At 44.7% G+C, this 12,629-nt stretch overlaps 1 protein-coding gene across 1 annotated transcript in view; it reads left to right on the top strand.

The window, feature by feature from the left end:
* Positions 1-12,161, top strand: part of DCK (deoxycytidine kinase) — a 40,716-nt gene extending 28,555 nt beyond the window's left edge. Inside the window, exon 7 of the mRNA XM_069626278.1 lies at positions 10,432-12,161. Coding sequence (XP_069482379.1) covers positions 10,432-10,458 — 27 coding nt within the window. The 3' untranslated portion in view covers positions 10,459-12,161. The remainder of the gene's footprint in view (positions 1-10,431) is intronic.
* The last annotated feature ends 468 nt before the right edge of the window (positions 12,162-12,629 follow it).

The raw sequence follows: 12,629 nt of genomic DNA, 5'->3' as shown, positions 1-12,629 counted from the left end.
CAAGAAGCATATTTTGTGTGTGTAAAAAAATTAAGGAATACCGCATCAAAGCTAAAGAGTGCTGTAGAAAGCCACCTCAGGATCCATAACATCAGAAACTGCTCATCCCTTAACAGGTTTCCTCATTACATTTGAGTGTTGTTGAATTCAATGTTCCCAGCAGACCTTGGTTAAGTATGTATGTCACTTTATTTGTAACTCTCCGCCCTCGACCCCATCTACCGCCTGTAGATCCTTACTGTGCAGGCAGGTTGAGCTCCTTCTATACTATATGAACAAACGGTGTGCTGTGCACCTGTAAGCTTAGGTACCACACAGCCACTGAGCACATGGGAGACATTGACCCCATACTCCCGGATCCACTAGGGCAGGACTGTCATTTGCCCAGTGGGTATACTGCATGTATTTGTATGAGGGTGACCAAAAACGGACAAAAAAGGATTGAGTCCTGTGTGCTTTTAAGCCGCAGGCCTTTAAATCACTTGGCAGGAGATGGCTTTTGGGTCCTTTCCTTCTAGGCTGAGACTCGGTGAAGTGTTAGCATCCGTCTTGTAAAATTAGCACGTGCTGATGACTTCAAAGTCGAAAGGACTCCACATGATTGGACCACTTGAGCCTTAATTGCAGGGTGGAGAGGGAAGGAGAGGGGTGGACAGGCAAAGCTGTCTGGCAGGTGCAGAAGAAGTAGGGGCAAGATGGAGATCCAAAAGGAGAATGCTGAGGAATGACAGCTCCGGAGGAAAGGCGACTTGCAGAAATGTTATAGGTTTAGAATTGTCGGTTAATCCTGTGGCTTTATTTCCATTTCTTGCTGCAAAACGTGCTTTAAAATGGTTTGTTTCAACCTGGACATGGGCAGGGCTCCCTCTCTTTGCTCAGTGTCGGAATTTCTGCCTCCCTAGCGAAAATCATAAGTTGGCACCCAAGCTTGTAAGGTCAAGCTTTTCCAATTACCCGTACAGTAAGGCTAGTTTTTTATGTCTGGTTTTGTAAGGTTTGATACTTTGGTTTGGCAGTTATGAGGAGTGCTCTGCATTTGAGACGAGAACAGGTTTTACGTGTCATTGCCATAAAGAGACTCTCCTAGCCGATTTGTGGATGGGTAGCACTGCATGGGGCTGCTGGGTGAACAGTATCTCTGTGCAAATGGGTTTGGAGCCTGCTGTGTTTCCCCGTCTCTCCATGGGGGAACCTCCTTGAGCTGATGAGAGCCCCTCCAGACACCTATATAATTGGATTGGCCCCTGCTGCCGGAACAGCTACATGCATCCTGGATAATATGGCGAGTCGGAAGAAGGAGTCGGACATACTCTGGAGAGGTTGACTTTCTCTTGATGAAATTATAAAATAAAGGCCTATCTCCGCCTAATGCTAGAGGGGTTCCCTGCCTTACTAAAGTAACTGAAGGTGCTTGTCTATCATCACAAAGTGTCAAGTAAATGTCCTCAGTCCTAAATGCAACTCTTTCTGACCCTTCCACTAACACAAACAACTAAAGTCAGCCAAATGAATGTCTCATCTCCTGGTCGTTTCCCTTTTTGCCTTCTTGGCAGTGGTTTTCTCTCGGGGTTTTTATCTTAGCTCCTTATATCGCCAATAAACAAAATCTCTCTGTTTCTGAAATATGTTGCTTATGCTGATTTTCTTTGACACTCTTGGAGTTTCCTTCATGAGTGCTTGTAGCTAATCCCAGCTGTTCATTGGTCTTTTACTCTCTTTAGTGTTATGCTTATAATGATTCTCCTGAACATTCTGTCTCAGTCTTTACTTTCAGGTTTCTCACACCCTGACATTCAACCTTTCTTAAGGTTTTATTTGTGTTAGGAATCCCCCATCCTGGGTTTCTCTATTGGTTTCTTTCTCTTGTTGTTTAATTCACTTGGCAGTTTCAAATCACAATTCTTTTGACCCTTGGATATGGAGGGTCTTCCCCACCCATCAACACTGAGCTGCTATTCCCATCTTTCCAGGGTATTCGTTCCACCTTTCCTTCATTTCCCACTCACCCTTGTTTGTCAAGCTCTTCATTTGTTCCTCATATATTGACTTATTCAGGTTTACTATTGGAATGTAGCCCTGAGGCCTTTCACTCGTTCCACTCCTTACAATAGGTTGCCCCGGCGACCTCCCGCTTCTCCTATTTTCCCCTGTACTGTTTGTCCCGGGTGACATTGCGTGGCTCGGCACTTGCTGGGGTAACCTGCCTCGTGTTTTCGGTCTTGGGTTTCTCCAACATTCTCTGTCGGCTACTGTAGTCGAGGGATGCTGGCCTGTGGGAGGTGTCGGCGCTCCCTGCTGTAGGGGGTTTCGGCATTGTTAGGCGGGTGTCTGGCACACCACGGGGTGGTCCTGGTCACACCACCACGTCGGACAGGTTTTCTCTCCCCATCTTCACAACGGCTTCCCAGTTGTCTACTTCGCCAGGCCTCCGGTGTCTTGATCTGACGTTCTTCAGTTTGTCGAACAGTCGCAGTTTCCTCCTAGTCTGCCTCTCCAAGGCGTGATTATGCTAGAGGGGTTCCCCTGTCCACCATAATCTCTCTCCTCTTGTGATCCACTCATCCCAATTATGTACAGATATCTTCTTAAAGAGATATTCTTTATGGAAGGCAGTCACATATATGCATATAAGGTGGGTGGTCTAGTTCCTCGTGGAAATGAGAGTACCTGTCCCCTAAGAGGAAGTCACTCACAGTTTGGTTTAACTTGCCCAGACCCCTAGGGAGAGTCTTGCAGAGTGGGCTCACCTCCCTAGCCTTAAAGGGGGTGGGTCCAACCTGAAAAGAAGGGACGAATACCTTTGATTTTTCACAATAACTAAGGGGTTGCAACCCTAGATCGGTAGGTACTGCCTCAATGGCTGCCTGTCTCCCAGTCGGTGGTACAAACAGCCGTCAATCAGAATCCCATATGGGACTACCAGCCCCTCCTCAACATCCCAAAGTCTGCGATTTCGGGATATGGTGCACTTTTTGGGCGGGGTGCCCGGCCTATTTCTTGTCCCAGTCCGACCCTGCTTGTGGTGTGCTTTGTCTCACCTGTATGTTTGTATGAGTGAGTTATCCGGGATATGCCCTGGTGGGTGTGTTGAAAAAGGAGAGGTGTTATGTAGAGTCTGGAAGAATGTATATGGTCCGAGTGTTCTCTGGTGTGCGTGTGTACAAAAGAGGGGAGGTGTGTTATATAGTGCTTGCAAGAAGGTATGGAACATCTGTGGTCAATAAGAATGCTGTGAGAGGGATTACAATGTTTGGGTATGAGTGAGGCTCCAGCCCAGGCAGTTGGAGAGAGTTAGGCCTGGGTGGTGGGAGCCAGTGGGTTTCTGCCACGTTCCTATGCAACTACTTGATACAACTTGATGGAACATAAGAGCAACTTACTAGAAGTGTCACAGAGCATCCTTTATGGAAACACAAGCAATCACAGGCATGCTGTGTGGTCTAGCAGTTTGGATAAGACTGCTCGCATTGGTGGCAGAACCACAACTGAAAGGACAGCAGCCCCCAAAGAAGCAGCTCCAGACAATGTTGGCCCGTGTTAGCCTGTGCTGCCTGCAGCCGTCCACCAGCAGCGACCGACAAGGTAGGAGACCAGCACCTGCTGCTCCCCAGTAAAATGTCCAAACCATCGAAATTCTATTTAACCTCACCTGTTGTGTCCTATCATACTTAGATTCAGCCCACAGCCAAACAGCTCCTAGTGTTTCAGATTACTGCCTGCCTCTTGAGTTACCGTTACTACCACTATTGCATTTACTGTTGTTCCCCCCATGGTAGGCCCTTTCTCCCTCTATCCAGGCGTCCCAAACCTATGTGCTGCTATTGCATTCACTGTTATTGCGTCTGCTGCTGTTACCTCATGTTAGGCCCTTTCTCCCTCTATCCAGATGTCCCAAACCTAAGTGCTGCTATTGCACTATAGCTCAGTACACTTCCTGCCATCTTATTAATAGGTGCCTCGACCCAGACTCCTTCGGTCCTAGCCCTCTGGACATGCAGATACTCTCTGTCGGATGGAGCAGATCAGCACCTGAGTGATGTGTGGGTCAATCATGACCGACCTCCCCTCCCTGATGGAGAAACCTAGGTGTCTAGACAACAAAGACCGCCGCTGCACCCCCTCAACCCGGCCCCTTCTGCACCATACCCACCCGCCATAATGCACCACCCCAAGCACCTGCGCCCCGTACTAGCACCCTCTTTCAGGAACCCCCCCTTCAGTAGGGGGGGTTACCCTTAAGTAGGGTGAGTCAATACTAGCGAATGGAGGGCATCATATTTTTGGTTGGTACCTCTGTTTTCTATGTTGGGGTTGTTACTGGATGTTTCTTCGGTTAATGGGACAGGAATACCAATATCACAAAAACATCTCAGGTATGTTATATTCTCCCTGCAAGAAGAATGTGTTATACCGCATCTCACCCAAAGACTTTTCCCCTTCTACTCCCAAAGGCCCTGTACTCGGGTCATGCTCCCTTGTTTGCCCACCCCTGGGTTGGTATCCACGAGCAATGGCCGTTCCCTGGCCACCTGAGCAAAGGATCCCTGCAGACTAAATGTGAGAACGTCCTCGGTTTCACATAGCCCAGATGAAAACACACAGATATATTGACGGACATATACCACTCCTGATTACCCGATTGACCATTGCCTCTCCCATGGATGCTAAATGGGTACATAGAATCCACTCACAGGCTCCAAATATTGTACTAGCACCTGGGAGAGAGAACAAAGGAGGTAAGAAGTGTGGGAAACAGGGTGCCGGAACACCTCAGGAGAACAGACCCCAAGACCTGTGACAATAGGTTCACAATTGACTGTATCCTTTGCCAGGGGACACTTGGCCCTGAGCCTGCATACCATTTTGCTTACTATGATGAAATGTACAGTCTAGTTTTGAATTTCACACTATTATAAATGTGCATTGAAACACCATTTGCTGTATAGGCGCATTTTAAATACCCAATAATTAATTTGTATGTTCATGCTGTCATTCGTAATCTTGTGCTGGTTATTTATGCATACCACCCTTGGTTGAGCCTTACATTTCTTTTCTCTTTAAAGTTAGAGGAGAAGTCATCCTCAGTGTAGCATTCAGTGTTGACTTGTGTGGGTGACACGATTTTCGCAACCAAACTGCTTAGGAGTAACATTGTTGTCACAAAAGAAAAATGTTGTTGGCTACTTCACATTGTTTTTCTATTAATACATCTTTCATTTGTAAAAATATTTTTTAAAAAAAGCATAACACTTGATTTCTTCTCTACCAGTTTGCTTCTTTCTGTTAACTTTGATAAAATCAGCGTAACTTCTCCTGCTACAAATGGACTTCAACTATATTGAATGTGGCACAATTAAACAAATGGGGTGTTACTCATTTATGTATGCTGACAGTGATAAGAGTATGAAGGAACATTGCATACTGTTAAGTATAAAGTATATTGCTGGCCCTTGCAATGTCAGATAGGAGAACTACTTAGCAGTCATAATGAAAATTCATAGGTTGTGCAGTAAATATATTTTGAATGCTTGGTATTACACTCAACAATTTGGACTGAGGTGCATTTGTAGGCAAACAGCCTAACACTCTTGGGCCCCTATTCCACTCATAGCCCAAACGGAACGGCTCTCGTAATTGGCTACAAGTCACCAAAGAGCTATAAACCCAATCGGGGTTTAGCTAGCCAACTATGATTCTATGAAGACCACTTGTCCGAGGAACAGTTGTGTTCTGCTGGGAGCTGTTAATTATTGTCATGTAAGGGAGGAGTGCTTCAGCCGGAAAGGGTCTTGAGTAACGGAGTGTTGGGGTAGTTTTCCCAGGTATGCCAGAGGTTGTCTGGGGGTCCGCCTGACTCTCAAGGGCCCAAATCTCTTCCCCAGAATAAATGGAGGACTCAGCCAACGGCAGGGCCAAACTGCAGTTTATTACAAAAAGCAACAGGGATCATACAAAACAATCAAGTTTCTCCAGTACTTTTCAGTATTCCATGGTGTGCGTTACAGTTTGTAGCGATCTTACGTCATCCCTGGGCCCTTCCCTGAAAAACCTATTGCCACAAATGATTGGGTATTGAGAGTGGTAATACCTATGGGTGCACCCTATTGAGGTAATTCTACTGGTCCTTGCATGTCAGGTGGTCGGCCTGTCCCGTCCCCAAGAAACTATCTTTTAAATTGCTGCACAGTAATGGGCTTACCATTGGTTCTTGCCCCTTGCCATCCACCCCTGATTTTCTATTCTGTGATTGGTTAGAGCTGATATCCCCAGGCCTGGGACTCAATCAGTTCTCAGCCCTCTGTGCACCTCTTCAAGGTAATGTGAACGGTTATGTGTCTGTATTGTAACTTATGGTGTACCACCTTTGCCTGTGAGAATGCGCTCCTACGTTGCTTTCCTTGTCTGGGTTTGCTGGGATCGTGTCTGCTTTCCCACCACGGGTGAACGTCCATTGTCTGGCTCGGCTCGGCTGCACCAAGTGCTTGGAAACAACAAAGCCAAGCTCTTGCGCTTGCATTTGTGAGGATTTATTCCGATTCTCTGTAGCTGGTCCCTTGTTATCTAAAGTTTGGAATGCAGTCGTGTATCTCTGACCTTGGCTGTGAGCTTGCTTTGCACTCCGTGCAGTCTGAATCAGCTCTTCTCGTCTCGTGCTCTGTAACTTGAGGCCTTCTGTAATTTTACTTAGACTTATAATATGATTTCTACATGCCCGTGTTATGCTAGGTAACCTATAGGTTAGTCACATATGGTTCTACCAGGCTCCATATATACTCCTGTAGTCCCGGGTTCATTGCTTTAAGCATCTGCAAGCTTGCTCAGGATCTCTTCTTGCCTTGCGTTTCTGCGTTCCTGCATTTGTCTAATGAGAAAAATAATAAAAGCTTTGACAATATGTATATGTATCCGTCCTCTAACTATAGAGCTGTGTATGCTTGTTCTTCGTGTATACAAGTGTGTGTTTGTGTGATGCAGTGCAGGAGTGTGAGTGTGCTTCATGACTAATGCTGCTATGTCGTGGTGTCACTAATGACATCAGCACCGGGGCTTCTTGGTGCTTAATCGAGACTGTCGATTAGGGTATTTCCAACCTCGATCTCTGTTGTCTCCCTATACCTGTAAGAATGTGCACTGGATTGGGTCTGTATTGTTGATTTAGGGGATATTTTTCCATGTACGTGTCAGCAAATGGTGCACTTGGGTTTTGTCCAAAATAAGATGGGTGGCTGCGAGCGTTCCTGGCTCGTCGTCCTGTCATGTTTTTGGGGGGTGAGGAGGGGCATTCTTGGGACCCTCTCTTGAGGAGGGAGGCAGATGCATACAATGTGGCCTTGAGGGATGCAAGGATGGCAGTGAGGTCTTCCATAGTGGATGTCTTGAAAATTGTCCAGATAACTTTGATTTTGCGAGATGGGATGTGTAGCGTGCTGTCAGTTGTAGCGTTGGTTTCAGCATTAGTGCAATTCTTTCAGTGGGGGTAGGCGGGGCAGGACTTTACATCAAGGGTATGACGCATGCATGGGAGGAAAGCAGCACTTCTACCCAGCTGTTTCATAGTTAGCAGCACTTGGCGCTGCTGTCCCATCCAGTCCCCAGGCGGTGTTTCAGCACAGGTGCAGAGAACCCACAACTCGCCCTCCGCAAGAAGCTTTAGGAAATATGCAACCCATACCCCTCTTCCCCCACCGTTGCCTGAACCTAAAAAATCACACCCGACAACCCCGCACCAAACCCCGAACACTATACCCAGACAAAAGCACTCAACACAAGGGGTGTGATGGAGACCTGCATCGTGCTTTATATAGCAAGAGTTAATTACAGGTGCTCCGTCTACATGACATCACAGTGACCGGATACTGCTCTGCACTAGCGTCCTGGCTGTTCCGGTGAAGACATTCTTTACCTCCTGATCCAGTTTCCTGACAGCGCATAGCTGTGAGCACGGGCATCAGAGCAGGGAGGTCGGTGTCAGAATTCCAGTACGAGGTTCCAGTCGCCGGCATCTTCGGTCTCTGTAGTCCGTGCACAGTGATAGTGTTAACGGCAGCCTGTTTCTCCTCTCCCACGACTTATTCACAGCAGCTGATCCATAGAAGTCTGCAAGCATAATGCTGCACAGAGACAGAACCGCTGACCAACCCCCTCCCTCGCTTAAATCTCTAACTCGTAACTCCCCTCCCTCCCTTGCCACCCCTGCCCCATTTTCCCCTTTTCTTTATTTAGCCCTTGCGAATTTCAGAGTACATACTTACCTGTTGACTGCAAGCTTAATCCCACAGGCAAAGCTGTTACTTGTCGCAGTTGTCCTTTGCCCTCCTCACTTGTCCCCCCATTTTCCTGGAAATAGTAGTCTCTGATGGGTAGGAAAAAATGATGACCTTTGCTGTCTTATTTTACTACCCTATCAAATAGTCCCAGCTCTGCTTTTTTAGATTTTCTCCAGCATTGGATCTTTCATAGATTTACATACTGTGAATATTCAGCATTACATTCTTTAGACGTCAAGAGGGCCTTAAAGTATTACTTCGACCGTACAAAAGCCTTCAGGGCTACAGGACAACTTTTCATTGCATTTGGGTGTAGTTTAGGCAGCAGTGAGAAATCCCAAACCTGCAGAGATTCATAAACCTCTGTGTTTCATATTATTAGCACTTGTATGCCAGAAGAAATGCACCCTGCAATTCCAAATGGGGGCAGAGAGCTCCCTGTGAGAAGTTATCCCACCTGAAAGAGGGCACAAGCCTCCGACCTTCACCAGTCCAAACCCAAAGTTAAAGTGCCCAGATGTCCTATCCCAAGACCCCAGCATTCCAGTAAACCGGTCAACCCCAGACCAACGGCCATATGTGCTAATCTATCACAAGGATTCCTATCCCTGTGAGTTGTGCTGCAAGGAAAGTAACAAATTTACGCTCAGGGTGAGAACTGGAACAGCGCTGACGGTGGGATCAAGCACAGGTTTGGAGTTATCGTGACCTCAAAAGTAGCCTCTGCTCCCATGTCTGCAGTACCAGGTGCACATTAGGCCACAAATGGGAGATCTAGTGAATTCGTATAGTAATTACCAATTATGAGCTTTGCGCTTGATGGCGTATGAAGAAGAATCCAATGTGGAAGAGGAGCAGGTGAAGCTGGGACCAATGGCCTAGCATCCTCAGTGGACCAGGCCGCCTATGTATAGGGCCGCACCAACCAGCTACAAGGATTTCTAACCTATGTGATGTCAAAATGTGTTATCGGTAGGATTTTCTGACGGGTAGCAAAAAATGGCATTACATGCGGTCATATTTTCCTACCCTGTCACATTTTCCTACCCCTGCACAGCCTGTCAAATGTGCCTACCCATTGAAATGTACCCCCACTTTCCTTCTACACGGTCAAAATGTGCTATTGGTAGGATTTTATGATGGGAAGCAAAAATTGACATTACATGCGGTCATATTTTCCTACCCTGTCCCTTTTTCCTACCCCTGGGTGGGTTGCCCAATGCCTGCTGTCGGTAGGATTTTCTGATGAGTAGGAAAAAATGACGTTACACCGGCACAATCCGGTGTCCCACAACAGCCATATCAGGTAGTCTTTGTTGATTTAAGCATGTATTACCCAGTGCAGTTTTCCAGATTGGTTTAGAGGCCCTGACTAAAGATGTTCACTGGCTCTAATTTCAGTGATTTGATTAGTGGCCAATTGAATTTAAGGAAGTTTGATATTATTCGTTGGTATGGATCTCTGACTAGAATATTGGCTCGTGCGTGGAATTTCAGTGTGCGCAATCTAAGACACGGCTGTGCATAGTTAGACGAGTGCTGCCATCCAATGGCGTCGAGTGGAATTTTTTTCGGCTATGGTGTTTCTGGTTTTTACTTTGAGCTCCTCATCTTTGCTTAACACTCGGGGATGGGGGGGGGGCTGGGTCACCGTGTCTATGAGCTAATGGTATGCTTCTTTTCACTAAGTTGGCACGCTGATTTTGTAGGACTCAAGTTTTTGAAATATGCCCTTACATTTAAATATTTTGTTCTAATGCTGTTTTCTGTCTTCTCTTTCTTTTTTTTATATCTTTTTTTTATTTCCTGATGGGGCTACATTGGTTTGAATTATTTTTCTTTAATGTTTATTCAGATGTATAGCACCATGTGTATTTCAGGTCCACGTGCACCTTTCTTTATCTGTTACTTGGTTTTATGTCTTGCTGTGTGATTTCAAAAGCGCTGAAGATTACCTCGTATGGTAGAAACACACATTGTCTGTTTCACTGTTTATCTTATTTTGTAATAACCTATACATAAAAGGATGTTCGAACACAAATTCTTCGCCAATACAGTATATTTGATTACTGATATATCTTCATGGCTGGAGCGTATTTTTGATGTGGGACAAACTTTTCAAGTTCATCCAAAGATAAACTTATCCATTCTCTCCTTTTTGCAGGTCAAAGAATTTCTAAGCACGTTGTAACCTTGAAATGGAATAGAGAACACGTGTTTGGAAGACTGTACGATCTTGCATTGCAGAGTGAAGGAAATTGTAAAGGGGATTATTTTTTTGTTGTGCAAAAAAACAAAACAATTACTGTATATGTTCTGAAGCCATGAGGGGGGCCCACCAGATGTACATATTCAATGTATGTATTGACGTTGGTGTATTGTCCCTTGAGCAGGCGGTAGCGAGAGCAGCTTGCCGTGGCTCCCAGAATGTGATCATCATTGGTGTTCAGGCATGCGGCTACCCTGGGGGCGCGTCATAGGTAGAGCTAGGGTGGCCCAAAACCAGAGAGATCACTATAGGGATTTCATTTCTCATTTTAAAGCAAGTCATTTGCATCAGGCTGATCCAAACATGGCAATCTGCATCTGCCATTGAGAATTTTTCTAAGTTGTCAGCTTTTGGCTGACATGTCGCATTTAGAAGACTGACTTTAGAGCATTTGGACAGTTTGCTTTTAACTGATCATTTTGCATACCTAAGGCTTATGCCTCTGCCTTGGTGTAATCTATTGATGAAGGGAAGGTCTTGTGGGCTGTGCTGTATAAAAAGAATAGTGAGCTATGTAGTTCCTCCCCTTGCTAGGGGTCCATGTTTGCATGCCGTGCCATTGAGATTGTATTTATAGTAACTAGATCTCGGATCTGTAGCCAGGCTATCAGTCCACCGAGAATCCCTCCATTTAAAGATGAGCACACCACATGTAGGCCTAGCCACAAAAAAATATAGATTGTGGAAAATGACACAATCTTCGCAATTGCGCGTATTGAGCGTGTGTTTCCTGCTTATGAAACCTGGAAATCGAACCCCTCTGGCTCTATCCAATAGAGAAAGCACTTGCAGAAGGGGTAGTGTCTCTTAACTGCTGGGCTATTATGCAAGTCTATGCAATAGGATGAGCATACTCGTCCTCAGCACTTAAGAGGTTTAATCCTTAAATAATAAAAACATGAATTTGTCATTTATTTAATGCCGCCTATTTTTTAAAAACTCGATTGTTTTTTTCTAGTTTTAGTGCGTTTCTCTTTATGCACAATAATATTTCTTGTACGTGTTTATATTTAGAAGTTTACTGTGTACGTTTTTGATGAATCCAGAATTATGGTGGATTAATCCTCCATTATCTTGGAATGCGTACTTTATGGGTGTTACGAATTGTTTTTAAAAAAAAAATGTCATTGAAACAATTTTAGGTATCCTTTCATGTTGCTTTACCTAATAATTTCTCTGTAAAGTCTGCTTTTTTACACTTTTAAAGTAGATAGGTGGTGGGATGAAAGTGACTAAGGGTCACACTTATTTATGTTTACTTTCTCGCGGCGTGAACGCACTTGGACAGCTAAATGAGTGGTATAGCCACTGTATTGATGCACTGAACATTTAGAATTTAAATTAAAGCAGAATTTGAATCACTTTTTTATTTAAGAATTTTTCGTTGTCCACTTTTATGATGTAAACAAAATGCTTGAGTCGATGTTAAGCTTCTGTGTAATGTTTCTGTTTTCCTTTTTGAATGTTTGAATGGAAACCTTGATGAATAAGGGGCTTCTTTCAATTTTGGGGTTCATACTTATTTCCACAAGATGGTTAATGTATCATGTCATGTCCTATCTATGTTCAACACCATAGATCATATTATTTTACTTTTCTGCAAATAAATGTGCTTTAAAATGGAAGCTCTGCCGTTATTTTCTGTGTTTGTTGAGTTTATTTCACTCGGACTGCAGCATGCCATATTATTTAGCCTAAAGGGATTCCGGTACAGTAAAACAAAAGATAGAAATCGGCAGATTCTAACTTTGTTTATTGAATTCTTATTCCTAATGTCACCCATTTTGACCATCAACACAAGTCTTCCAAACTAGCTTGCTCCCGATTCATGATTGTGCACTGCGGTCTCCTACTAAAAGTTAAAATGAGATTTCTTGAGTGAAGAATACTTTTCTGATCCACGAGATTTGAATATTTGCTACTTCGACAAAGAACTTCAGAAGACTGAGTGGTAACTAAGAAATTGCCGGAGCTGAAAGCCAAAAGGCTGTACATGTTGAGATCAAGGACCATGAGAGCAGTCTGTTTTATAATGTTTATCCAAGTCTTAACGTACTCATACCTTTGATCCGTTTGTTTTCCTTTATTTGTCA

Source organism: Ambystoma mexicanum, chromosome 6p (genome assembly GCF_040938575.1).
Source record: "Ambystoma mexicanum isolate Mex_15411 chromosome 6p, UKY_AmexF1_1, whole genome shotgun sequence".
NCBI classification, from domain to species: Eukaryota; Metazoa; Chordata; class Amphibia; order Caudata; family Ambystomatidae; genus Ambystoma; species Ambystoma mexicanum.
This window is presented reverse-complemented; position numbering and strand designations above follow the sequence as displayed.